Source organism: Colletotrichum karsti (assembly GCF_011947395.1).
Source record: "Colletotrichum karsti strain CkLH20 chromosome Unknown Scaffold55, whole genome shotgun sequence".
Classification (NCBI taxonomy): domain Eukaryota; kingdom Fungi; phylum Ascomycota; class Sordariomycetes; order Glomerellales; family Glomerellaceae; genus Colletotrichum; species Colletotrichum karsti.
The window spans coordinates 174,083-201,603 of NW_024065955.1; the positions used below are offsets into that span (position 1 = coordinate 174,083).

The 27,521-nt window shown below is 55.6% G+C and overlaps 3 protein-coding genes across 3 annotated transcripts; 2 read left to right on the forward strand and 1 right to left on the reverse strand.

The window, feature by feature from the left end:
• Nucleotides 1-995: 995 nt before the first annotated feature.
• CkaCkLH20_12189 (ABC transporter) lies at nt 996-6,102 on the forward strand (the record flags this gene model as incomplete). The annotated part of the gene is made up of 13 exons (XM_038894902.1): nt 996-2,153; nt 2,204-2,420; nt 2,470-3,182; nt 3,236-3,409; nt 3,458-3,623; nt 3,688-4,038; nt 4,100-4,223; nt 4,267-4,338; nt 4,395-4,445; nt 4,498-4,562; nt 4,616-4,781; nt 4,846-5,805; nt 5,868-6,102. 13 exons carry the CDS (start codon nt 996-998, stop codon nt 6,100-6,102), a joined length of 4,452 nt encoding a protein of 1,483 aa, XP_038739803.1.
• An 84-nt stretch (nt 6,103-6,186) lies between these two features.
• On the reverse strand, nt 6,187-7,548 carry CkaCkLH20_12190 (putative tafazzin; the record flags this gene model as incomplete). The annotated part of the gene is made up of 1 exon (XM_038894903.1): nt 6,187-7,548. The coding sequence occupies one exon, from the start codon at nt 7,546-7,548 to the stop codon at nt 6,187-6,189; it is 1,362 nt and encodes a 453-aa protein (XP_038739804.1).
• Nucleotides 7,549-19,574: 12,026 nt separating this feature from the next.
• Nucleotides 19,575-21,122, forward strand: CkaCkLH20_12191 (putative NDT80/PhoG like DNA-binding family protein; the record flags this gene model as incomplete). The annotated part of the gene is made up of 1 exon (XM_038894904.1): nt 19,575-21,122. One exon carries the CDS (start codon nt 19,575-19,577, stop codon nt 21,120-21,122), a length of 1,548 nt encoding a protein of 515 aa, XP_038739805.1.
• Nucleotides 21,123-27,521: the final 6,399 nt, after the last annotated feature.

Sequence of the window (27,521 nt, forward strand, 5' to 3'; positions counted from 1 at the left end):
TGAGGAACGCTGAAAGGAGGCGAACATGATGTTGCTTTTTGGATGGGTGGTGGAACAGCACAGCAGGTTGTGGTCGGGCCTGACGTGGCCAAGATTTTTAGTCACATGCGAGTAGGGTCGTGTTGTCGGACTTGTTGTCGTCGCTCCAAGACATGGGGTTGGGAGAGTGAAGATCACGAAGTTTGCGTCATCGTCTTTCTGCCCTGAGCCACATCTTTTTGGGCACCAGGTACGTACCTTACCTAAGGTGGAGCCCAGTGTCCGTGGGCAAACGGAGGTGCCCCACACGCGCCGGTCTAGCCCGTCACCGTCACCCGTCCAGTCCATCGGATGACGCCCGGGAAAACCTGTTTGGACGACAGGGATGCGCCGTCAGGTTTTGGGAAGCTCGCAGCCACTCGAGACCCTGAAGGGTCCTTCTTCTGATGTCGCTGTTGGCGCCTGTGGAGGCTGTCCCCGACGCCCCAGCGCGAACCGAGACCTCTCCAGCTACCTTAGAGGCACATCTCACACCACGCCTAGCCAGGACGGAACCCGGGCTTGACCTGCGTTTTTCCCAGTCTGATCAACGGTCTTCCTTGGTTTACTCAATGGAGAAGAGGGATTGACTTTGTCCCACGTTTCTTTCCCCGTTCATCCAAACGACTTGAACAAAAATAGAAACAAGCTTATGGAGCTGTCGGCACATGCGAATAGCTTCGTTTTCTGGAGAACCGTCCCATCACCATTTTCAGGGAGGATTCCTTTTTCCGTTAGCTGTCGGACATACGTCTCTGAAGTTCTTCAAGACAGTGTTAGGGTTGCTCGTATAGACAGTTTGATTGCTGCGCTTACTCACCTTCCTTAATCGGATGTTGTTTCAGGGGGAAGCATCCCTAGGCTTACTTTGCCGCCAAACCGTTTAAATGGTTGATTCCCTCGACCCTAAATTCCCCAAAACTTCTCTTTCTCTTCCTCTTCAACTCTTGCACTCTCGCTTTCCTGCAGCAATTGCAATGGACAACTCGTCTTCAATCGTGTGCTCCCCAACAGCCGACGACGCCTTCGGGCCAATCGTCCAGAACTGCCGTGACGGCTTCGACTTCACCCTCACTTTCGAACAATGTCTTTTCACAATCCTCCCCGCCTCCCTCCTTCTTCTCGTCGCGCCTATCCGCCTCTTCCAACTCGGCAAACTCCCCAGCGCCGTCTCCGGCAACGCCCTCCGTCTAACCAAACAGGCCGCCATCGCCGCCCTTGCCATCCTACAGCTCACCCTCATCGCCCTCTGGACCAAACACGATGGCGCAGGCCGCCTGCGCACCGTGTCCATCGCAGCCTCCTGCGTGTCCTTCGTCGCTAGTCTGGTATTTGGTGGTCTCTCGTACATAGAACACTCGAAGAGCCTTAAGCCTTCGTCCGTCTTGAATACATACACCCTCGCATCGCTGGTGCTGGACGGAGCAATCCTCCGCACCATGTGGCTGTCGCACTTAAGCGTCGCCATCAGCGCCGTCTTCACCGCGTCCTTCGCCTTGAAGGCGGCCATCGTGATCCTCGAAGCCCGGGAGAAGACGCGATACCTCGTCGACGCTCGGTCGTATAGCCCTGAAGAGACAAGCGGCATCTACAGCCGCGGTCTCTTCTGGTGGCTCACGCCGCTGCTGTTGACTGGTTTCCGCCGTCTCCTGAAGCCATTGGACTTGTTCGCCTTGGACGAGTCCATGTCGGCTGTGGTGCTGAACGAGAGGTTCTGGCTGTTCTGGGACAAGTCCGGATCGAGCTCGCATGGCCCGTCGGACGGCTCGCCCCGTCCGCACAGCTATCAGCTCATCGGGGCTTGCCTCAACACGCTTCGGTGGCAACTATTGGCTGTCGTCCCTGCGAGACTCTGTCTGCTCGGCTTCACCATTTGCCAACCGCTGGTGTTGAACAGGTTCCTCGAGTTCCTGCAGAACCCGTCCGAAGATGTCAACTACGGTTACGGCCTCATCGGCGCCTATGGGCTCGTCTACCTTAGCATCTCCATTGCATCCAGCTTCTACTGGCACAAGGCCTTCCGTTCCACTGCTATGCTCAGAGGCATCTTGGTCGCGGCCGTATACTCCAAAACGACAGAGCTCAGGGTAGCCCCCGGCGACGACTCCGCTGCAGTGACTCTCATGTCAACTGATGTAAGTATTCACAATATTGGTTGTTGTTTACACATACTAAATCTCCTAAGGTCGAGGCCATCGTCCGCGCTTGGCGCGAAATCCACGAGTTCTGGGCCAACATCATCCAAATCGCTCTCGCAACATGGATACTCAGCACCCACATCGGCTACGCCGCCGCGGGGCCCATCATCGTGTCAGTCGTCGCGTTGATAGTGACTCTTTCGTTTGCGCCTGCAACCCAGAAATACCAAGTCGTCTGGATTGAAAAGGTCCAGAAGCGAATCGGTTCGTCTTCCCTCTCCTCAAGCTTTACGCATCACTAACCTTCCACAAGGAATCACCTCGGCCATGATGGGACACGTCAAAAGCATCAAAATGTCGGGCCTGACGCAGAAGCTCTCCCAGACCATTTCCGACCTCCGGCTCTCGGAGATGAAGGCAGCAGTCCCTTTCCGTGTCATTGCTTCCATCTCCTCGGCCGTGGCTCAGATCCCCCTGATGATCGCCCCCGTGGTCACTTTCGCCATGTACATGTCCATCACGTCAAAGACTGGTGAGACGCTCGACGCGACTAAGCTCTTCGCGGCCTTGTCTCTGGTCATCTTGTTGGCGAGCCCCTTGTTCTTCATGTTTGAGCTCGTTCTCGACATCAGTGCCGCCCTTGGATGCTTCCATCGGATCGAGACTTATCTCTGTGAACCTCCACGAGTCGAGTACCGAATCATGCCTTCGGGTTCTCAATCCGGATTGCATCTGGCAGAGACTAAGACCGCGGCTGGGGACGTAGAGTTTGAGGGGGACCTCCACGATGCCCCGGCTGTTCATGTCCAAGGAGCCTCATTTGGCTGGAAGTCGGATGCCACCGAAATCCTCGCCGGCGTCAGCTTTGGCGTCGATTCAGGCCAGCTGCTGATGCTCGTAGGCCCTGTGGCCTCGGGCAAGAGCACGCTCTTGAAAGGCCTGCTGGGAGAAGTCCCGAAAGTGACCGGAACAATAGCTCTCTCAAGCGATCGCATTTCCTGGTGCGAACAGAGCCCGTGGTTGATTGTAAGTAAAACCGAAGTATCTAGCCCATGCAATAGTGCTAACTTGATTATCAGAACGACACCATTCAGAAGAACATCATCTGCTTCTCTGACTTTGATGAAACCTTGTATCGCCAGGTCATCAAGGCGTGTGATCTCGACAAGGACATCAACCAGCTTCAGGGCGGAGACCAGACACTCATCGGCAGCAAGGGGCTTGCTCTGAGCGGCGGTCAAAAGCAGCGCGTGGTAAATAACTTCCTCCTTCAATTTGTTCTTCTTACTAAAGTTACATAGGCTATTGCCCGAGCCGTTTATTCTCGCCCTCAGATAGCCATCTTCGACGACGTCTTCAGCGGCCTGGACAACCACACGGCCAAAGCCGTGTTTCGCCGGCTCTTCAGTCCCGAAGAAGGCCTCCTGAGAAGCTGGGGCACTACAATCGTGCTCGCAACCCAGTCCGGTGCGTCCCCATCCTGCATCGGCTGTCGCTCCGATGGTGCTTGAGCTGACATGCGTGACCGCAGTTGGGTTTCAACCTCAGGCGGATATGATCATCGCGCTCGGGGAGAACAAGATCGTGGAGATGGGCACCTTTGAAGAGTGCCAAAAGACAGACGGCTACGTCAGCAGCCTCGTCGCCACTGAGGCCAAAAACAGCCAAGACGAAGACGTTAACCAGACTGACCTGGCTACTGAAGCCTCCGACGAGATGTCCGAGAAGAAGGAAGCCAAGCCCGCCGCAGAAGAACAAGATATGCGGCGTCAGCTCGGCGATTGGAGCGTCTACGGCTATTACTTCGGAAGCGTCGGCGTCGCTCTCGTCGCCATCATGCTCTTCCTCCAGATCGTCTGGGCCTTTTTCTCAACATTTCCCAGTAAGCCTGCCTCTTTCGCACCACGCCGTGAAAATATCATCGCTGACAGAAGCCTTACCAGCTGTCTGGCTGAAGTTCTGGACGGACCACACCGCCGAGAATCCCAACGAGGACTCTGGATATTATCTCGGCGTGTATGCTGCCTTGCAAGCCAGCGGCGTTGTGTGCTTTGCCGTTCTCATCTGGTAAGAGGCCTCATATTTCGGAGAATCCGTCTAACAGGGACAGGTTTGTTCTCGTACCAGTCGCGTCGAGGTCGGGTATCAATTTGCACCAAAGACTCCTCACGGCCGTCATGCAGTAAGTCGACCTTAGGTCCTGGTGTGACATGAGCAACGTCTGACAAACCTCTCCAGCGCTCCGCTGGCCCTCTTTACGAGCACTGATATCGGTTCCATCACAACTCGGTAAGCTCCCACGGTTCTTGGGACATCGTCTCCAGACTGACAAAGAATGCAGCTTCTCCCAGGATATCGGCCTGATCGATAGGAACCTGCCATTGGCTTTGGTAGTCTCGCTCGCCAGTACGTTACCCCCTCATGGAATATCCCCATCAACTGATCTGACGATACCGCAGGCTTCTTCACCTGTATCGGCAAGGCCTTCCTCATAGCCTCCGCCTCATGGTACATCGCCATCAGCTTCCCCGTCCTGATCCTCGTCTTCTACTACATCCAACGCGCCTACCTCCGCACATCCCGCCAGCTCCGGTTGTTGGACCTGGAAGAAAAAGCACCCGTCTAGTAAGCCCCCCCCCCAAAGCCCCCAAAATCCAACACGTTGACGAAGCTCACCTCCCAACCCCAGCACGCACTTCCTCGAAACCCTCTCCGGCCTCCCGACCCTCCGCGCCCACGCCATGACGACCCCCTCGATAACCCACTCCCACGCCCTGATCGACCGCTCCCAGCGCCCCTTCTACATCCTCCTCCTGACGCAGCAGTGGCTCACCCTCGTCCTCGACCTGGCGACCACGGCCCTCGCCCTCCTCGTCGTCGGCCTCGCCGTCCGCCTGCGCGCCTCCGTCTCCGTCGGCCTCACCGGCGTCTCCCTCGTCCAGCTCATCTCCTTCACCGAGACCCTCAAGATGCTGATCCAGTTCTGGACCTCACTCGAGACCTCCATCGGCGCCGTCGCGCGCATCAAGAACTTCTCCGACGAGACGCCCGACGAGGTCGAGCAGGACGCCTCGAAGCGGGGAGGGCTGGTCTCCACCGCAGCCGCGCCGGGATGGCCCGCCCGAGGCGCCATCGAGCTGCGCGACGTCTCGGCCTCGTACGACTCCTCCAAAACCGGAGGAGAGAAGACGCCCAAGGCCCTGGACGGCATCACCCTCTCCATCCGCGCCGGCGAGAAGCTCGGCATCGTGGGACGCACGGGGAGCGGCAAGTCCTCCCTCCTCCTCGCCCTCCTGCGCCTCCTGCCCCTGTCCTCCGGCACCGTCACCGTCGACGGCCTGCCCTCCGACTCCCTCCCGCTCCTGGACTGGAGGTCGTCGCTGATCGCCATCACCCAGGACCAGTTCGTCCTGCCCGGGACCGTCCGGCAGAACATCGACCCCTTCGCCGCGGTCCCGGACGATGATGTTGTCAAGTCGGTGCTCGCGCGCCTCGGTCTCTGGGACGCGATCGAGGGGAGCGGGGGCTTGGACGCCGAGTTTTCGGAGGAGGCTCTGAGTCACGGGCAGCGGCAGCTTTTCTTCGTCGCGAGGGCGGTGTTACGGCGGGATGTGGGGAGAGTTGTGTTGTTGGACGAAGCCACGAGCAGGTATGGACGTTTTACTCACGTATTACTGTTTTCTTTGCGAGTATGAAGCTAACTTTGAAAAGCGTCGATGCTCATACCGAGCGGATGGTCCGGGATCTCATTCGTGAGGAGTTCAAGGAGCACACCGTCATCGCGATCGCACACCGCCTGGATACCATCGCCGACTTTGACAGAGTCGTCGTCCTGGACAAGGGTCGCGTGGTCGAAGTTGGAGAGCCTCAGAGCTTGCTGCTAGAGGGAGGGAAGTTTAGGGAGCTGTGGGATGCGAGCAAGCAAAGCGGTGCTCCTGGTGCTTGAGAACGTGAGACGTGAGCGGCGAGTGACAAGAGGGAGGATGTTCGCGTTGGGGTCTTGTTTTCATTTTTGTTGTATTCCGATAGTCTAGGTCATGCCCGGTGACCGCACATCTTCTATATGATCCCTTTCGACGGTGATGAACCGCCCCTTCCCATCTCTTTGCGTGACGATGTATCTCTCAATCGTCCTCGCCATCCTCGCCGCCTCCCGGAACCGTTCGCCGTCGGCGATGGGCGTGTTCTCGCTGATCTCATAGCCATATTTCAGCTTGAGCGTCGACACCTTGCCCCACGGTCCGGCCCAGTCGATCTTGTCACCGTCCACGTTGGCCATGAGCGCCTTGAACCAGTCTCCGCAGCCCGTGAGATCGAGATACTCCAGCCCGTACAGGCACTTGCTCAGCTTCCGCAGCAGGATAACGGCCTCGGTCCAGTCGTCGTCCAGGGTGTGCGAGTAGGCCCCGGTGCTGGAGTACTGCGCCGTGCGTCCGTCGGGCGACACGATCGTCGCGAACTTCGCGTTGGGCGTCAGTGACGGCTCAGGCCAGTAGGCTAGGCTGAGATGCGTGAGCGTGGGCAGCTTGGCCGCGAGAGCGAGCAGCTGCTTCCACGTGACGTCGGGCCCGCCGCCGCAAGCCCCCGGCACGACGGCCAGGGATAGATGTGTGATGTTGGGCAGAAGCTTCGGGGGCAGCGACGGCGCCTCCGCCGTGTCCCAGGAGTCCTGCACCTCCTCAGACGCACCCGCAAGCTGCTGCGGGAAGAGCACATCGGTCAGCTCCCTAATGCTCATGGAGCGTCCAACGGAGCCAGCGAGATCGAGGGAGTATACGTCGTTATTCAGCGAGACGAGTTCCTCGAGGTCCAGCTGCAGCTGCTCGCCGCCCTCATCCTTCTCGTCCACGACGGGTGGTATGAGGATGTTGCGCAGGTCCGCAGCGGACAGTCCGGCCTCGTGCCACGTGCCAACGTACCTGACGAGGGAGGCGCGGACTCGGCTGGGCAGCGTGTGAAGGTAGTACCGGTCATAATCCCTCTGGAAGTCCCAGTTCAGGGCCATCCTGCGCAGCAGGAGATCCGTCAGGCTGCCCTTGTCGGGCTCGTAGGAGCCCGGGAGGCCCTTGACGGCGCCGGTCGCGGCGTGGGCGTGTGCGCTGGTGTAGCGGGAGTCATTGCTGCAGGCGCGGTTGAGCCAGCTGCGTGGTGGTGGCGGGCCGGGGGGCACTCGTCTGCCGGTCGCGTCGAATCGTGGGACACGCCTGGGTGCCGGGGGAGGCGTCTCTGGGATGTGGAGGATCTGTCGGAGGGCGGGCGGGACGGTGGGCGTGGCTGCCGAGGACGCTGCGGTGGTACGGCTCGAGGAGGCGAGGGAGGATCGGCGGAGATCGGCTAAGAGCTCGTTGACGCCCTTGCGTTGGCTCTCTGTTTGTCGTGGCTTTCGTGTCAGTTTCTTGGATATTGTATGGAAGAGGTCGGGAATGGAGAGGGGTGGGATTTGGGGGTGTGGGGAGATGGCGAGAAGATCCAGGTGTAGAGGTTACGCGAGGAGGGAGACTGACGAGCAGTGGTCGAGGCTGAAGCTGAGGCGCCCAACGATGCGGGGGCCGTGGATTGCGGCTTCGAGTATAATGATTGATGCCTTTTCTTAGGCATACCCGGGGAGAGGTCAAGATACGAAGAAGCTGTGGCGGAAGCTTCCGGGGGAGGGCGAGGTCGCGAGGAAGCTTGAGGAGGTCGAAGACGAGGGCGAGGGCGGGCGCGGCGGGGTGCAGAAGGAAAGCAAACAAACTCTGGCGTACTTTTTGTCGCTATGTACCGCAGTGGTTTGCTTCTGCCTTTGGGATTGGAAGGAAAGCCTTTGGTCAGCAACAATGACTCAATATCGCTGTTTAGTCACTGCAGTCACAGCCCCTACAGTCAAGCTCCTTCTGTTGTTGGAGTCATTAGTAGAATTACCTAGATGATGGAAGTTGTTGCTCATAATCCTTGGGGCGGAGGGGCGTGGCTAGTGGCTCGGACTGGCTGGCTCGGACTACATAGTACCTGGCGGCCAGGGAGGAACGTTACAACGCTGCTTCAAATGGAGCAGCAGGTTTGTCAGCGTTGGAGTCGGCCCTGATTCGCTCAAAGGCCTCTTTGGCTGTAATTACTCCCTGCGACCAAACATATGGTCCGTGCATTCCGGCCGGACCGGACAATGGGACCCGGACGAGTCTGAGGCACCGAGACCCCACGGTGCCCCCTTTGGCAGCGTTCTGGCCCCGCTTTGGCGGCGGCGTTTCGGTGACCCACCTCGGCGCTGTTTGAACCTTAGTTCGGCAACGACGCCCAACTTGCCGGCCCGATTTCGCAATCCCGTCCCATTATTCCCCAGTCCCAAGCTCCCAAAAAAAACAGTGACCCACTGCGATTGCTGTTATGGCTTGCTTCCTAGAGTTCAAGACTGCACCCGGCAGCCATGTGCCACAAACCTTAGTGCTCCGTTTCAGCATCGCGAGGGCGAAGGCACACCTAGCTCCCTGGACCCAATCTGTACACGCTCTATCCGCATCTGGAGGAGGCTGCTGCGGCCCCCAGTAGCCTACGTGCCCCGGGGAGGTCACGGCGCATCATGTTTGACTTTGACTCTGTTCATCGAATTTGACATCTTGGTAAGGCAGGGTTGGTGCAACCTCGAATAACCTGCCATGCTGTAGACCATGCCCAAGTCCATGTGGCAACAAGGTCCCAGACAATGAAGCTTGAGTGCTGCTTCGGGAACGCCATTGTTGATAGTGTGGGGTATGGGACGCGGACGATGACGGACAGGAACACTCATGGGCGCCACCCGTCTCGGACTTCGTTGATCACCCGCTCGCTCGCCACACTCCCTCCTGTCTTTTTCGTTCTGGGCCAAGGTGTTATCTTTCCAATCCGACAGGCATCCGCCGTGATTATCCCTTTAGACATGCCCTCTCGTGTCTAGACTGAGTTAGTGTGACGGGCGCAAATCAACACAGATTCAAGCTGTTTAGTTTTCAGCTGTTCCTGTCATATGATGTCTCGAAACACCGAGAGGAGGTCCTCGGTGAGTGGTAGGGAGAAAGTGAGCTGACATGAGCACCGGGTGCCCGCGCCATTGGCACTGTTGTCATTCGATCCCCTCACGGCTTGATTGGCCTTCTGATGAGAACGAGTCATTGGCCCGTTAAGAGGCTTCATCCGCTTGACCTGAACGAGGACTAGATCACCTTTGCAATCAGTTGTAGGCGCACAAGCAGCGGCCATCATGACGCCCACGCAGTGATCGTCTGCCATCTTCCTTCCCACGGAGAGCTGACAGCCGATGGATCCATCATGAAGATCCTGTCAAACGTTGCATCCACAAAAGCCTATGGTTGACTCCCGACAGGCGGGCCTGAAACCGGTCTGCGAAACAACGTGCGTCGGCGCCGCACACGGTGTTTGCTGCCGGCGCGCTGATATGGCGCCCAACTCTGATTTCTCGTGCTCCCGGGACGACGAGAGCATCTTGGTCATGCTACCAGCCACGTAAAGGCTCCTGGCAGACTACGCCCCATCAGGGGTTATCGTGGGTCGATGGTTCCAGACGGTCGACAGCACATGAGTCTCGACCCATTTCCACATCACACCCATCCTGACAGAGGCCTTCTGAGAGGGGAAAAAGGTGCCTTCCACAGCATAATCAGGGGCTTGGGTGCGGAGACGAAACATGGCGTTCTAGTGACGAGAAACTTGGCTGATAGAGACTTGTAGGTCTGACAGTTCAAGATTGACAGTCCCGATGTGGAAGGAGGAAGCGAACAAATCCGGAAATATGTGCCCTTACATCGACCAGATCCGACATCGAAGCAGAGCCAGAGCAACGTGGTAGGAGCCCTGCTCACTGAGGCCCATGAGACACTTGTCGGCAAATGGTCGGTCGCGACCCGTATGCCGTGATGATCCCGAGGGCATGGTTCTCGAGCAAGTGCTCATCTGCACCGTGTAGCCGCGCGAGTGGCCAAAGATGTAGCATCCCATATCCGCCCTGCGACATGCGGGCAGTCGATCCGCAAATTTTAGAACATGGCAGACTGAGCCCGGCTTCGACACGCTACGACTATGCAGCTTTTCGGAAATGAGGCCTGATATTCAAGAGCAAGTGGATGATATCCAGACCCTGGTCGTATGTTGGTAGGGAGATGTTCACCGAAACAGCCCAATTCGGTACCTTTCTCGACCTCAACTCATAGGTAGGGTCTGCATGCCTCCGCTGTTAACGCTCTTCTCGTGTCACCTCAACCTGGAGCTGCAACGCTAAGGGTGCTGACCACTCTCCTTGGTGGCGCAAGGTCTTTGTCAGTCGCGTTGTCTTTTTCATGCTGAAGATGATCGATCTTTGTGCCATGAGAGTGAGAAGAAGAAGAGGAAGAAAAACAAATTTGGTGCGCAATGACCAGTGTAATTAGCCACAAATGCGCGGGATAGGTTGAAGTTGTGCTGGCTCTCAAGTCCAGGTGGTCATGAAGAACGAAGCACGGTAGCTCCGAGAAAAAGTCTTCGGCAGGTAAGCGTCGGAAAGCCTTGATTCCTTGACCGCTTCTTCGAGGGCTTCGTGAGGCACCCGGCCTGCTGGGAAAGGCAACGGTGCTTTCCGTCATCAGTACAGGGTCGGGAGTGGCTCATTGTAGGCTAAGGACCTATGCACCCGTTTCGAAACAGAGAAGACGCGGCGAGCCACGGCGGTCCAATGGCAGCCAGCGCGGCGATGATTGTGCACTCGACAACATCACTGTTTCTTCTCATTCGAAGTTTGTAGAGGGCCAAGGCCAGGGATTGTTCGGACTGTGGTTAATTCTAAGAAGCGATTCCTCGCTCCTCGAAAGTGATAATCTGGTTCTTCGCCGGCATAAGGCTATGACGTTGAGGCAAAAGCCAGCCTATCGTTTGGGCTTCCGCTGTGCAAGTCTTCGAATCCTGAGTGTCAACGGCCGGTTCTGCACAGGAAGCCGATCCGTCTGGCATCCAGCTGTCGCGGTGCCGGACATGGTATGCCGGGGTGAGGGCTGGCCCTTACAGCGAGTGATAAATTGTCGGCTTGACAAATAGGGAGTAGAAGACGAGCTTGCATCAAGCTGCGTCGAAAGAGACAACATGGGCAAGCCGCAGCAGGGTACCAGAGAGGTCCCTGTGAGTACTTGATGGTACATTGAACGGCGCCGGAAACGTCCGGGCAGGGCTGATGGATGTTGTGTTGTTCCTAATGCGTGGATGTCGAATATAGGTTCAGCCCCGCACTTGACATTGTGACTGAGGTGCCCCTGTGAGCTGTTTATTCCTGTCGATAGGAGCTGAGAAACAGTTCAAGCTCGGGTTTGTTTTTGTTTGGAGAAAGCGAATGTGTGCCTGGAGCTTGCTCAAACATAATCGAGTTGGGCCGTTGCAGAGACAAGAGAATGGCCGAAGTCGCATCGAAGCCAGATGCCATGCCATCTACCTAGCAGTTTCCGTCGACTATGTCCTTGTCTCTCGGAGCAGGTGTTTGCCGACCAAAGCATTGTTTTTTTTCACCAAATAAAGTGTTGCTCAGTACACTAAGGGAAACAGTAGCAACGATATCGGCAAGGGCGGAAAAAGAACTAGATGTGAGGGGTACGATGTTGATGCCCAACAACACGCGAGAATCGAGACGATGCAGAGCGGATGATGAACGATAGATTGCCCCAATGAAGAGTCGGTGAGCGCCTTGGTGAGGGGTGGACAGCGAAGGATGCAGCGAGCCATGAGGTATCGAAAGTGAGAGGCAAGTCAACTGAAGATGTTTGGAAACCGCGGTAGGTATCTTAGATTCGGCAGAAATGCAGTAGCAGGAAAGAGCTGAGAGAGAAACAAGTGCTCTTTCCTTCTCTCTTCAGAGGAAAGATAGAGACACAGTGTGGGCTTAGCGACAGCAAGGAAGCTCTTCTGATTGGCCTTTTGTGCGTTGGAAAAGGCAAGTAGTGGGTCTGTTTCCTTAAAGCCGGTCGTTGTTTCCCGATGCAATCTCGTAGCTGCATATCTACTTTACAGTGCCAATCTCATCCACACCGCACTGCAGGAAGGTCCGCAGATGAGGTACTGTTTTCTGCCCAATCAGAAGCTACCATTCGCTTCTGCGTCCCATAGTTGGAGGATCCACTCCTTCACCGTACCGTGCGAACCAAGCAAGAATCAAAGTCCCTCGACACCGAGCGAAGGACAGTGCAGAAAACTTCCCCGTCCACCAACAACGTTTTTGACGACTAACCCACCTCATCTGGCCCAGCCCCCTTGACGGCTTGTTTCCTCCTTTCTTTCTATCAAGCCCACTGAGCCTTACAGGCCTGTCTTGGTGCACCAACATCCTAGCAAGCTAAGGTACCAGGCGACATCATCCTGGCCCTCGTCGCCTGTTCGGTACGGATAGAGAAGAATCGCCCACGCCGGAGCTCTGATGAGCATTATCACACTGCCGATAGCTACCATGCATCGCCCAAGTGGCACTGCAAGCAAGAAGAAAGCAACATACATGCATTCCGATCTCACCGGTCTCGTCATGCTCTTTTCAGCCGCGGCCTCCATCTCCAGCGACCAACAGAATCCGACCTCCTACGCATACCCTGCCATATCATACGGCTTCTTGGCTCCCGGATGGCATACGGGGCCCTTACCTACGCGGAGGCTGCCTGCTTCTTCCTGATGCTACGCCGCCAGTACGTATCTGTCATTACTTCTCCTCGCCGACATGGAAGGCAGATCGACTTCGGATTCAACCACTCCGCCCAGAATTACGCCCCTAGGCAGCGACCCTTCTCCCGCCGCACCGCTCCAATCATTCCGCCAGACGTCTGTGTAACAATTCTCGCCGCCCCTGCTGTGATCCCATGCAGCAGTGACTTGCTTTCTGCACGCCAGCCCATCAACATCGGCACCCGCTCCCACTCGAACCAGGCCTTCCATCAAGTCTTCTGCTGCCTAGGCGATATCCGCCTACCGCTCAGAGAGAAAGGACCCTGGCATCCGTGATACGTCACATCACACAAGATCTGATCTATGGGCGCAGGCAGAGCAGAAACATGGGGAACTGGTACCTTTTCCACCTTCAACTCGACGACGACGGAGATGGATCTGATCACGGTGACGACGCGGGAAACAATAAGCTACCCTTCACACCTGTGGGCGTAATATGATACGAATATCGATGAACACTGCTGGCCACGGCAGAAGGATCACCGGGGCTCCTCAGTCTTACGCCATCCCGACCGCGAGAGCAGCTTTGGATCCAGCTGGGAATACGTCGCAGTCAGACTCTAGCGGCCCGGTCCGACAGGACTGGACCATACTCGATAATATGCTGGCCAGCACGTAGCAAGCGCGTCGTCTTGCCTTGCTTCGGAAATTGTTCCACGGGTGTTGCGTTGGTCTGCTCTGCTGGGAATCCCAGCTCCAGAGCTCTGCAAACAGCCCATCAGCTACCTTAGCTGTTCAACCTGTGAACCCTGCTCTGCTGGAACTGCAAACTCGCCGCCGCGGCCGCGAACTCGCTGCCAACGCGGCCAGTCCGATTGACTGAAAAGCCCCGAAAACCAAACTTCTGAAACAATCAAGTCGACTTGATGCCTCAAGTATGGTGGCGCGCATCAAGTACAGTCGACTAGATCTTTCCGGACTAGTCAACGGGAACCTGCACAAACGACCAATCCAACTACGTATTGGTCTATATTGAGACTGCATTACAGAACAGAACACGAGGTGCAGAAGCTATCTCTTCGGCCCTGGGCTTGACCTTCTCTGGCTTGAGATTGGCCATTCATGACCCTATGCAAAAGAGCCCGACGGTTTGGAAATGGGCGATTCCAGTTTTCTTTACCCTCCTCGGGTATTCTGCCGTCTCATTGGCTCAGTGCGGAGAGGCACAGCTCAACCGCTTCTGTTTCCTGCGCCCCTGCCTGCTGATGCTCCGATCGATACCTCCTTGCTCCATGTTCCAAGGCTAAGCGGCGTGGTGGATTTCACGATGAGTTCCTCATGGAAGCAGACGCATATATTTGCCTAGCGACACAGCAGCCTGGGGGAAATGATCCGATGCCACCTTGTCAACCAGGTTCAAGCGAAACCCTATTCTCATCGCACGTGTCATGTGGCGAGCGTGTCTCTGCAACCGAGACACGCCTCTTCACGCTTCTGAGCTCACAGACATGAGGGGCCGACTTAGGACCTCGAACGTTATGTTCAGAGATAAACAAGCCACAAGGGCTGTTAGCTTGACGTGGCATTTTTTAGGGCCGAAAGCTACGTGGTGGATCTTCAGCAAGTCAACGATTGCTACCAAACATGTCTTTTTGGGCGTGGCAGTGGAGGAGGACGCGAGGCTGCCTCCGTCACCCCCGTCAGCCCAGACTGCAAGTTCTCTGGCTGCATACAATGGTTCCGATTACACGAGGCCCAAGCTTTCGACATTCACATTCAGTGCCTTTGACTACCTCGACCTAATCCAATGACACCGGCGCAGGGTGTTGGTCGAATCTGGACGTCATGCAAAACTTCGATCCCAATGGCCGAGATAGTCCGCTAAACGCCCACGACCTGCTTTCACGCCTGCAACGTCCCGTCGAAAGTCCACACTCCCTCGTCAAGGCAAATCCCTTCCCTATCAGAGGACTTGTTTGTGGCGTTTCATCCAGGCCCTTGACGGACGGGTAGCTGCAGGTTTGATGCATGGAAGAAGAGGTCAGCGAGGCTTGGAAGACGCTCTTCCGTCCACAGCGCGAGACCTCGACGGACCCGGATACACACCGACGCAGGTCAGTAGATCCTCCGTTCCATGGCCTGAGGAGGAAGAGACTCCCGAGGCCCGACTCCATCTGTTGTGTCATTAACAGACCAGAAGGAAGGAAACTTCGGTTTGGTACCGTCGATAGCAGCTCGCATGATGAAATCTGCCAGTCAGCAGGTTGTAAGGGGAAGGGGTCATTCTGCCACGATTGCGTCCTCAGACATCGGACGTGGACACAAAGAATTGCTTGCTTGAATGCCCCCGTGGCCTTGGGCCATTGAGAGGCTTGGCCAGCAAAGTCAAGTCGTACATGCTCTCGCCCCCTGCAAAAAGACCTCGTCTATGGCGGCTTTGGTCTGTCCCCGGTACGTTCTCTCGACAGCTTGGCGATAGCGGCTTTCTATTTTGCGCCAACAGTCTACACGCCCTGATATCGTATTATGCCAAAGGAACCACGGAAGCAAGGCAAAGCACGCCTTTTGAAGTAGGAGACTGGGGGTCTTGGTGCTCTCCACACAATCCAATGTCCCTTCACGGCTGTCTCAGAGTCTGCACAACCGATTTGCTCACGCGTGGAGACTAATCCCCCGCCCGACATCGTCTTCCTTGCCCCTTCGACTCTGGGGCCATCGGCAGTGTGCTTGCAAAATTTGGTTGTCTGTTATTGCTTGGTCTGTGCGACCTCTATTGAGCAGTCAGTCGCATGTTGAGCCTCCAATCCATCTTCGCTGCTTCTGTACGATCTCAAGTCAGCCACATCTGGGGTTCTGGTATATAGATACCTGGTTCCAAGATCCTGCACTCTGTCGGTCTTTTCGCATCTTCTTGATCTGTCACTTTCGCCATACCAAGAATCGCCTCGGATATTGAATTTTTTCCAGTCCAGGACTTGATATCAGATCGTCGAAGCTTCTTCACATCAACCACGCACGCCACAGACACTTGACTTGGACGCCTGAGTTTGGGACTCGCTTACATATCTGGACGTACGCGGCCACCAACGAAAGACAACTAGACGAAACGTACCAAAAGGCAAGCCTAGTCCACCGTCCCTCTTCTCTCGGGTCTTGATCAGTTTCTTCCATCGAAATATCGTTTTTCGACGAGTGGCGATGGCCCCCCAAAACCATTTACACCAACGGTTGTTGGTTTGGACCCATCTTGCCGGCTCTCCCACGCGGGACCCCCAATCGCCTCTATTACGGCGGGCTATCGTTGCTCGCGCGGGGTTTGCCATGGAAATAACGGCGTCGGATTGGTACGCAAAAGAGCAAAAGCTGACATTCACCAGGTAGCATAATTAGTTCTGCTCTTCTTCCTGCAAGTGAGTGAGCCCCATTTCAATCATTTTGAGTTCTTGGGGAAACGTCCGAGTGGATCGTTTTGTCCCAAGACAAGTGGTCTGGCGCAAGACGACGATTCATAGCATGTCGTGCTGTGAAGAGCAGACGTCGAGTTAAGCTGGACGGTTTGTCACGATTTACGGCCCATCGGCGTGGCTTGCGCCGTACCCGTCGATGAATGGCGGTGTCCCTAACATGACCAGTCATTCCGGCTTATGGGGTCCAAAAGAAACGGCCACCTTCCTTTCTGACGAAAGTCATTTTCCGTTGCTGACAGCAGATTTGAAATGGACAGTTCGGGCAGGATAAAGAGCTGCGACCAACCCCTTGGCATGACAGGGGCACTTTTAGACAGTCAACCGGTGAGTCTCCAGGCCCCAAATCTCCAAAGTGAACGAGGAGGATAAGACATGTTGGATTCGAATCGAGGCAATTCCGCGTCAACTCGCGGTACTTTGCCAAAAGACCAACAACCAACAAGCAGAGGCGGTTTCGGCTCTGACGGGGGTTGGAAGGGAAGGATCTGACAAGGATGTTTTCTGGAGCGTTACAGTCCCGTCTGCTAACAGCTGAGGGGGAGAAAAAGAGGATCGAGGAACTGGGGCGAGAAGACCGCTGCTCCAGCACCAGCACCAGTACCAGCACCGGTACGAGCACCAGCATCAGCACCAGATCTCCGCCTCTCTATTACGGTGCGACACCCCTCGTTGCCGGAGTCGACCGTCGTATGAATCCTCAACAGCTACCCAAGGTACCTGAGCTTTTATCTTTATTTTTTCCGGATCCTGTCCCGTTCCCTAATCCAATCCGATCGCTTCCTGTCGCTTTCCCCTGCAATGCGACCTTTGACGCTTCGTTTTTCCCCTTTCCCACTTTCCCTCCAATCTCTCGCATCAGGACGCTATGCCGGACGGAGGACAACGGCTACGACAACCGCACCGAGCAGCAGAATCAGCCAGGAGCCGAATTGATTAACCCAACCCAATTTTTGGGGTCTCGGTCGACCAGGTGGTCAGTCGACGGGTTTTGCACAACACAGCTCTCGGCCTAGTACAACTCGGCGCAACAACCGTCGGAAGAGAGCCCTTTTTTGGTTTTTCAAAATCAACATAGCCAACGGCGCTTGACGGGGGTGGCAGGCAAGGCAAAGAGGCAGACAAGCACTGTTACTGGGCCAAGCCGCTTCCCGACGGCGTGATCCTGTTCCGAGGGGCAGACAGGCGAAGAAGCGGGCCGAGAGTGAGGCTTCGCGAAAAAAACCAAAGGTGCGTACGCGATTCGACGCTCATTGCTTTTTCTTGTTTCTCCCGCTCAGTACACCTTCATCAACGGCAGTTTGGATTTTGTTTTATTCTCAATCATTGCCCCTGTTTTCCGACACCCTCACCAGCCTGCATCTGGAGTATGAGACACAGAGAGAAAGAGAGAGAGAAGGCGGGGATATTCTACACATGCACCTGTCGAGGTCGGATGCCCTCGTGCCTTATCCGGTCTTGGGACGATCGACTTCACTCCTTGGACTTGGTGAGGTGCACAAGACTGGAGGCCGTGGCCTTCTCATGCGGATCAGTACCACACCAGCGCCATGCGTCCGGCACCTAGGAGGCGCTGGCAGGCATCGCAGCGCCTCTCGCTCTTGAATGAGGTGAGGTGGGCTGGGCGGGTGTGCAGGTGTGGGCGTAGGTGTGTGTGCGTCTCTGCGTCTCTGCCTCTCTCTGCCTCTCTCGCTCCCCGTCTCTTTCTACTTCTGCAACTGCCTCTCATGTGTGCGCACCGCACGACTTGTCACTCTAGTCTGTCGGCTAGCTGGCTTGCTGATATGCAAGCAATTGCGAGACGGCCTGCCAGCAAAAGCGTACACTGAGGTGCCTGACGGTAGTGAGCTGTACTGTTGGTGTCCCATGTTGCCTCCTCTTCCTATCATGTTACTGCACCGGTCGGCCTCAACAAGAAGAAGTGCAGACCGACCAAATCATACCCCTCCGCTGCCACCGCCTCCTTCGTCTCCCCATGTTGTTCCTACTCATGTTGCCTCCTTGTGCAAAAGATGTCTCTCTTTGGCGTCTCGAGCTGACCGAACGATTTGCAGGCCACTCACTCACTAGCTCGTTAGCCTGCCTGTTCAAGATGGATCACGCCTGAAGCGGCCCTTCCATTTCTATCACGGCTTTCCGAAGGTTGCAACGGCACAGCGTCTGGATCGGATTGCGAGATCTTGTTGACTGTTTCATTGTCCGTTTTTTTTCTCCTTCGAGAATGATGGTCTAACACGCTCTTCCTTCCACACAGGAGTTCGAACCGTCGACGGGGTATGAATACCTCCACATACAAGCATCAGGCAATGACATGCGGTAAGTGGCGATTCCATTGGCTTCTGCATCCCCGTCTGCCGGGGGGATTCGTTGAAATAAGGTCTCCTGCTCTGTCTATGTGCCCTGCCTGCCTGCCCGGGCTGCAGTGCGCCAGTCGGCTCTGGTTCCTCTTTAAATGTCCAGACATCTGCAGCCCCCAGCAACAAACCTATCCCCACCATCCCAGCACTCCCTTCTTTTTACAAGTGTAGACCACAGGTTCTTGGCTCAGCCTCTTCTCTTCTGCTCAACCTTCGGCTCGAGTTGTCTTGGTTGACGAGAGGCTCGGCTCGGCTCCAACAGGAGTCGCGTTGCAGAGGCAAAAGAAACCTGGCTCTCTCTCTCTCTCCCCCCTTTCCGCGACAAAAGACAAAACAAGTCCGAAATCAGAGAGAGCAAAAAAGACATGAAGAGGCATGGGTAGCTGCTTTTTGGCACCCAACGTGCCACTAGAAATCCGCAGGTGTTGGCGTTCCCGCCTATCGCCGCGAGATGGTGGTGTGTCCTCGCATTTCCCGATCCTGTATCCGCTGGCCGTTGTGCAACGCGCTGCTGGCAGTACGACGAGCTGGTCGCTGGTCGCACTGACACTGTGTCTCGCATGCGGACGCAGTACAGCAGTTGTTGTGCCAGGCTTCCAACGCTCTGTTTTGTGTTGGCGTCTCCTTTGCCTTGCTTGTACACTGTTCTCTCATCTCTGAGGGCCACCCGGGCTGACCTGACGGGAACATCAGATACGAACACAACGTCAATGCTCCTCTGTCGACGATCGAAGGCCCTCCACAGCAGCCGACGGCACTCTTAAATCTGTTCAATCCACCTATAACCACCACCACTCCGTACTCCACCGACGGCGGCTTCTACCATTCTGCCGCCTCTCACGTCTTTCCCAGCCTGGACGTCAGGCCGCGCCTGGGCTCAAAGTAGGTCGCACACCGTCCCCCCGACAGCGCCGAATAGGATCGCTCCTGTCCAGACCAGACAGACAGCTCCAGATCAAACCATGGCCAAACTCACAGACTTACTTGACAGTAGCACTTCTTCGACGGGTATGGCACATGCCCACCGCTCCACAGCATTACCCCATCCTGGCACACAGATCAGTACGAGAGATCAGTATTCTCCGGCAACGCCATCTTTTAGGAGGGTCTCGGAGCACCAACCCAGATCGCCATCCTACCCAGCCGCTCTACGACGCCATCCCATATCTCCAACCTCCAGCCCTATCACCGGTTTCACTGCACCGACTGCCTTGAGGATGGACGCCTCTGGTCATTACCCCCCGTCCTCGTCCAGGACACCCATGAGCGTGCCTCCGTTGGGTCCCATTACAACTCTCGGCACACTTTCGTATAGCAACGAAGGCCAAGGAGTACCGCCGATCAAAATCGACATCCACGGAAACATCGACAAGGGCTTCTTTCAGTCGGACGGCGACTGGACCTGCTACAGGAGGAATTATTTCTCCTGTATCTGCTCCTTCAGCCTCAGCCCACACTATCCCGGGCAGCCGCTGCAATTCATGGCATCAGGCTCTACGCAGGCTTACACGGTTCTCGGCTTTGCCATGTCTATCTCAGCCGTCGTATCAGACAACGACTCCCACAGGATCGAACTTGTCCAGCACACGCCCAAGAGAGACAAGGGCCCCATCGCGCCGCCCGAGAAAGTCCGCCTTCACCCCAAATACCCTCAACAGTCCCATCCGCTTGGGCTCTATCCTCACGACAGCGGGCTTGGGGGGCCACCAAGAATTGGATACGCAGAGAGCGGAGGCTTCTCGGGTAGTGCTCCGCAGGGGAGCGACTCGTACCAGACGGAGCACACGTTCGAGCGTATCCAGTTCAAGCAGGCGACGGCAAACAACGGGAAGAGAAGGGCAGCCCAACAGTACTACCATCTGTTGATTGAGCTGTGGGCGGACGTCGGCTCGCAAGGTCCTGATCAGTTCGTTCGAATAGCATACCGAAAGTCGGCCAAGATGATTGTGCGGGGTCGTTCGCCGGGACACTACCAGAGCGAGAGGCGTGCCAGCACCAGCAGCGGACCCGGTGGTTCTGGCGGCAGCCTGACCGGATTCCCCAGCAGCACGATGCTGGGCTCGGATTACTCTGGTGGAAGCATGATGCCGGCAGGCGGCTATGGGGGAGGCTACGACGCGCGTGGGGGGACTCACTACGGAACAGCACGCCACCATCCCGAACTCGAGCCCATGATTCCTCCCGAGGATGCGAAGACCATCGACACGGCGAAAGAGTACCGTTACTTCCCTGGCGCCATCTACGAACATGCCGACTCGGCAGGAGGAGTGGAAATGTTCGCGCACCACCGAAACGGACAGGATAACATGGGGCAACACATGACGTCGACCTACGATCCTCTCCACGACAGAGTCAAGCGCGACCCCGAGGTCGGCATGCTCCCGAGCATCTTCCCACCCGGGCCGCTCATGTCGAATCAACGGTGCGGTCCGTACGAGAGCAAGTCGTCCTCGAGTGGCTACTACCCAATGGTCCCGCAGCCAGGGGTCAATCTCACAAACATGACCTGAATGACCGACGGTGGAGCCTGGGCTTCGGGGGTGGATCGACAACCCAAGCATGCGCAAGGATAACCACCTCACAGTACGAAGAAAACGACCAAGCATGTTGGCAAACAATCGTTCTGCTTTTGGCATCACCCGTTCCTCAATTTCCTTTCCTGGAGAAATATTCACAACTTTTGGCATAAACTCGATGGCGAGACTTTCGGCGTATGGAAACAGACAGTATGGGCATTTTTTGGGACGAGCGCGATATCCGAACGAGACAAAATGATGCATGTTGGCTGTTGGGAAAGACACAGACAACCTGGTCAGGCAACAGGGGTCAATGGCGAACCGGCGCGTGGAAAACAGAAAGATAATTTGGCGGCTTGGCTTGGGAGATTTGGGACCAACACACCTACCGAGAGGAAGAGAGAAAAAAAAAACACGATACGGGATGGAAAAGTTTCGGGGATAACGCTTGCTGGCTGGCTACATGGCCAAGGGATACGGAGAACGACAGGCATTATTAGGGATACCCGCTTGCGCATTCATGGATCTCCTTTTTTTTCGGTTTTCTTTCCTTTCACGTCATCCATCCCTCCTCCCCCCGGGGTATATGTCTTTCTGGCTGATCCCCCACTCTTCTTTTCTCTGGTCATATGGTTTTGTAATAATGCGAGGATATGGAACATTCGCTTCAGAAGACAACCTTTTATGATATCACACCTTTTTGCGGACAATAAGTGGAAGAAACCGGCAGAGGGACGACGAAGAAGAATGGGAGATATGGCGTTCAGAGTGAGGGAACCGAGAGACGAAAAAACGGATGGGTCACGTACCGGGAGGTATTCGCGGGCGTCGAAGCCAGGTACTTGGCATGTTTTTGTTCTGTTTTTTCTCTGTTCTGTTTGGGAATCAATCGCAACACTTTTTTGCTACGTATTATCCCCCCAGTTTTCGAAATACCAGCCGTTTGGCAAAAACTATGACATTCTCCCCCCCCAAAATCTAAGCATCCGACTCGCCGTGATGGTTCATTCTGTTGAGGCATGTTCTATTGACGCCTATCTATTCTTATGCTTGATTGCCTCAATGTTTGCGAGTCATCTGCACGTTGGCTCTGGGCAATATCGATGTGTGATCTGGGTGTTATGTCCTCCAAAGATTATCTTCTCCAGACTAAGCACGTAGCGGCCGGGCCCGGAGGAGACGAAGGAATACCGAGCTTCCAACCGGGGGCGATTTAGTTCATTCAATCCATCGTGAATGCAAGCATGGGGGGTGGCGAGCAAATGGGAAGGCAGGGCAAGAGGATTCATCAGCCTAGTGTAAAAGGCAAACCTCGCATTCCTACTGTACTGTTGCGGTAGTCGTGGTGGTAGTTTTCCCTGCATCGTGCCTTTATTACCTTCGTCGGCTTGGCCCGGAGATCCCTGCCTCGCCATCGGGTAGATGATGGGTTGGCATTGGACGGCGCACGGCTTGCTGGCTGGCTGGCTGGCGGCGGTTAAGGACGAGACGGGGACCAGCGACAATAGGAACGCCGGAGACTACAATAAATGGTATTGGAAAGGGGGGGGCTCAGGGTGAGTGAGGGTGGCCTGGAGGGAGATGGGAGTGGTTGGTGCGGTGTGTGTGTGTGTTGCACCGGCCCAACGCGCACGACGAGGACCCCTCTTCTTCTCTCTCTCTTTCTATGAGTGTGTGTGTGGATGTGCCTTTCTGTTCCCTCGCTCCGTTTCAAGGAAGCCGGCCGATTACCTGCCGCCCCCCTCTCCTCCCAGTACTCTCCTCTCTACTACCCTAATTTCTGACTCCCGCCCGCTAGCTAGCCTCATAAAACAGTCCCGGGACGGGGTGTGCAGATTCGCAGCAAGGGAAAAAAACAGACAGGAACAAACAAGGAGGAGGGTGGGCGGGCGAGGAAGGCAGAGCAAGAGAAACAACAACAAGAAAAACCCGCTGGTCTGGTTCTATACGAACCTTGTCGGAACACAGCATGAACGACGGGAAAGGGGCGTCGACGCCTCGAATTGCGGATGGCTGGCTCTGGGAGTCGAAGGCGAGAGGCGTATTGAGGGCGTGGGTGGTGATGATGTCGGGAGCCGTGGGTTCATGCGAGCTCGCGGGCGGGAGACGCCGGATGTTGTGTCGTGTGTGTGTATGCGGTCAGTGGTGAGAGGGAGAGAGGGGTTGGGTTGGTACAGATGGAGATTGAAGGGGAGCTGTTAGTTCCCGCGTTGCTGCTGATGTGTGTGGTTCACTGGATGTCGTTGCTGCTGGCGGTATGTGTGTGTGCGCGCGGCTACCCGTTCTTCGCCTTGGGATGGAGGGGTGAGAGGGGGGGCGATGAGGTGAGGTGAGGTGAGGTTCGCTGCGAGGGGGAAAAGGGATGACGGGAGGTGGCTTCTCGGATGGTTTGTGGGTGATGGAGGGTTAGTTGCACCGCGTCAGAGAATCCCGGCGCACTTTTGCTGTTGATGTTGTTTACCTCTTCTTCTTCGTCGTCCTTTCTCCTCGCCCTCCATCCTGTGTGTCACCCGCCATCCAGTTCCTGAACGGAGAATGTGATAAGTGAGCTTGCGAGATTAGGTTTGGTCGGAGCACATCTGCCAAAATTGCATATCAAATCAGGTTCAGGTGCCAGGAGATTATGGATCCATTCTGATGCCATTCGACCACCGTCTTCCTTTCATGTAATGCATTCATGCGATGTGATGAGATGGCGAGGATGGCAATTGCTTCCGCGTGTGGGAGGAGGAGGAGCAGAAGAGGGGTAAAGGGAAGTGGGAGGTCGTGGAATTGATTGTCGGCGGTTGTTGAGAGAGGTAGGTAGTGCTATGAGAATGGGTGAGTAGGTGAGAAGGAAGGCTGGACGTTCGGAATGGCGGGATGAGTTGCTGCAAGCCACGCATCCGGTACTTTGGGAGCCTAGTCACCAATCTCGATCTCGCTCCCCTGACTTCAGAGAAGAAAAAAAGGACCCCTGTTGTCCGGTCATGATTTTCTTCTCAATGTTTGTCGCTGCTGCTGCTGCTGCCCTTGCCCTGCCTAATAAGATGCATTACTGCCGGGGCTAGGTCCGGTGCTGCTGCTGCTGCTGCGAGGTCGCGCGCTAGATTGCATTGCTTACGAAAACGACTTGCGTGTGAGTCTGCTGCTGCATGTCTCAACACCCATGACGAGGACGAGGGGAGGGGGGGAAGAGAAATGTGAGGTAGAGTTTCCGCACCGGGAGAAGTGAACTCCACCGGTTCAACTGATGTCCAATTAAGGTTTTTGAGTGACATCCCGGGACCTCAGACTCGTTGTTTTAGTTTAGGGGCTAAGAGCGTTTTAGTGAGGAGTCTAAGACTCTAGAGACAAAAGGAACGGTTTTTTTTTTTTTTTTGTGCGTGTGTGTATGAGCCTTAAAGTGAGGGGAAATGTGCGATGGCTGGGCAGAAAAAAAGCAACGAGGGATGAGGGACGAGGGACGAGAACGGTCGGCGAAGCGTGATGGTTGCTTCTTGCCTGCCGGCCGCGAGGTAGCCCTGCACCTTGCTCCCTGTTGCTTCCCACCTTAGTTTGCTTTAGTTCTGGCTATAAAAAGGGAGCATCATCGTGTCGACGTTGGCGCGCAGGAGAGGGGGGGCAAAGACCGGGGCTGGGAAAGGTATTGGCATTATCCTCCGGTCCGGTGAGTTGAATGAAATCCTAGGGCAAGGGGGGCGCGAATTCCTACTCTTTCCATCATCATTGACTACCATTTTCGGATGGCATTCTGACAAAGAAGGAAATGTGAAATGCACGAGGGTCCGGGGTGCCATGGAAGCTGTCATCGGCCAAGCCCGAGGAAACCTGCTCCGATGTGACGAGATCGAGGTTCGGGGAGCGTCGGTGATGTCGGGTACGCTGTCCTTGTCGTCTAAGCGACCAATGATGAACATCAAGTTCGATGGACATGGGGAAGAAAGAGACAAGCGGGCGTTTTTTGAGGGGTGGATGGAATGCTGTTGGTGACGGTCGGTGAGAGGTATCCGTATATGGGGCGCGGGCGCGGAGGCGGGGGCAGATTGTCTGCTGAGGTGCACAGTGCGCGGGGTTTGACGTCCTCAGTGGAGTGTCCCCACTACCGCCGGGGCACCCCGAGTCCGGACGTCAATCCGGAGTCACAGTGGGTCTCTTCGATTTGATTGAGGGTGATCATCCGACACTATCTACCCATGCTTGCTGCCCAGGGCAGTATACCCACCGGACTTTACGATTTGCATGACTTCAGCTTCCTTTTGCAGATGCTTTTTTGGATATTCTGAGAGGTGACGTCGGTGAGCTGGACCGAAAGAGGCCTCAACCCCGCCATTCCGCCCGGCGCAATAGCATTGTCTGTCTGCTAAGTGCGAATACGCAGACGTTTCCCGCATTTGCAATCCCGCGCGGAAAGAGCAGAATAATTGTCAGCAGCTTGCATATCTCATGGCCCAGTTACTCGTCTTCAGTTCTCGGTCTGATACCTCCCACACCGACTTTCTTTACAGAAGTGCTGTTTGGTGAGCAGGCACTAGCAGGCGGCTGTCGATGCTCATCACGGGGAGATAGCTAAGCGTCATCCTCACAGCCAAAAGCCGGGCTGACGTTACACAATCTTCTCCCTCTCTGCCTCAGCCTTATAGCAAAGTCAGAATCCTCCCGTCTTACTCACATTTCCTCATATCTACCGCTGCCGAGCTGAGCGAATCGTCGAAAGTCCCGCTGGAATGACAGCAACTTCCGGTCTTCCGTCGCGAGAAGGGGAAAAGTGCGGTCTCACCGCATGTAGATCACTCTTCCCCCTCCCCTGTCCTTCATCAACGTCGTCATTGGGTCTCACGAGCGAGCTTCTCTATGTTTTCTTTTTCTTTTTGCCAAGTCCACTCTCGCGCTCGTTGGATGGCCTTTGATCCCGAGTCGAGGCGCTTAGTCCAGTTCCTTCAGCAACGCCCAAGATGCTGAGTCCGTGTCCCGCCACAATGTGATGCCATCCAAGGCCACGCCGCCAATCGTGCACTTCGGGGAGAGCTTGTTCCGGGACACCTCGATCGTCACATTCTTCTCCTTCATCGCCCTCTAGCCTCAAAGTGCATGATTGAGCAGGCGGCAAACGCCATAGGAGCAGCTGACTTGCTCCGTGTCACTCCATGCGACGAGACCTGCAGCCTCACCTAGAGAAGAGACAAGTTCTCACCCAGTCTTCAGGGATCACCTCAGTAGCGCCCAGCAAACCGGATCGCTTTCTGCAGCATATGCACAGCCCATGAGCCGCTCCTCTTCCTTGGAATCGGCTCACGTCTTCGGTGAGTCGTCACCGAATCTACGACGTTCCATCGGGGAATCGTCCGGCCTTGCTACGTTCCAGCCTTTTCCTCGCTAACCCGCCTTTCCCGACCCCGGAACTTGGCCGAGATCTCACGCGCAGGTGGCCCCGTCGAAAGATGATGAATGACCTGATGATCGACGAATCTCGGGTAGATCCAAGCAGATCACAGAGCCCAGTCCCCAATCGTCGTCATCCGTCCGGACAGGATTGTTGGCGCGGCGTTCTGCGACGGCGCACAGCAGCGGGCATTTACGATGCGGCCATCACGAAATGTGTTTTGCATGTCCTGTCTCACGAGAAGCCCGAACGTCCCCGGGAAGGGATGGCCGCTGATTCCTCTCCTCAGCTGCCTGGTCACTGGACCTGCTCGTGTAGGAGGGGGATGACGAATGGACGCCGTTGTGGCTGACGAGATCCCGACGTCCCCGATTGAAGCGTTACGGTTGGCTGTTTTCTCGTGTGGCTTCGCGACATCTTCAGACGCTGGAGGAACGGTCGTATTGGAACGCATCATGCATACGAGTCGCTATTTCGCGTTCTTCATCAGTGGATTGATGACCTTGTTGATGTACTGGCGGCCTCTTCTGGTTGACTCGGACAAAATGGATGGTTTGTTGACAGCTCTAATGGCGAACTTAATGGTCAGACTAAATGGTTCTTCAAACGTGTTTTGACCTGCAACTCTGAAAGACATGTTTCTACTTGCCATTCTTGTATGCACACGGCATGTGAATGGCATCTTTTGGCCTACAGCTACAATGTAATTCCAGCCAGCATCGAACCTTCCCACTTATTTGGAGCAAAACTTGGACATCAATGTTCTGCTTTCTTCTCAAAAGATCACATTTGTGGGTTAGTTGACGTTCATTGGATCCGAGTGCTTGTGCACGTGTTGGTCAGGCGGTTGAGGTTGAGGTGGATGCCCGGTCTTGACAACGCCCTCGTTTCCTCGATTGTATTCACAACATCTATCTGAGTAGCCACAAAGCCCATCGTACCATTCATGTAACTCCGGGATGTCTCTATTATACTAAATTCTAAGCACCCGTCACAGAACAAACATAGACCACCAGCGCAAACCACAAGCT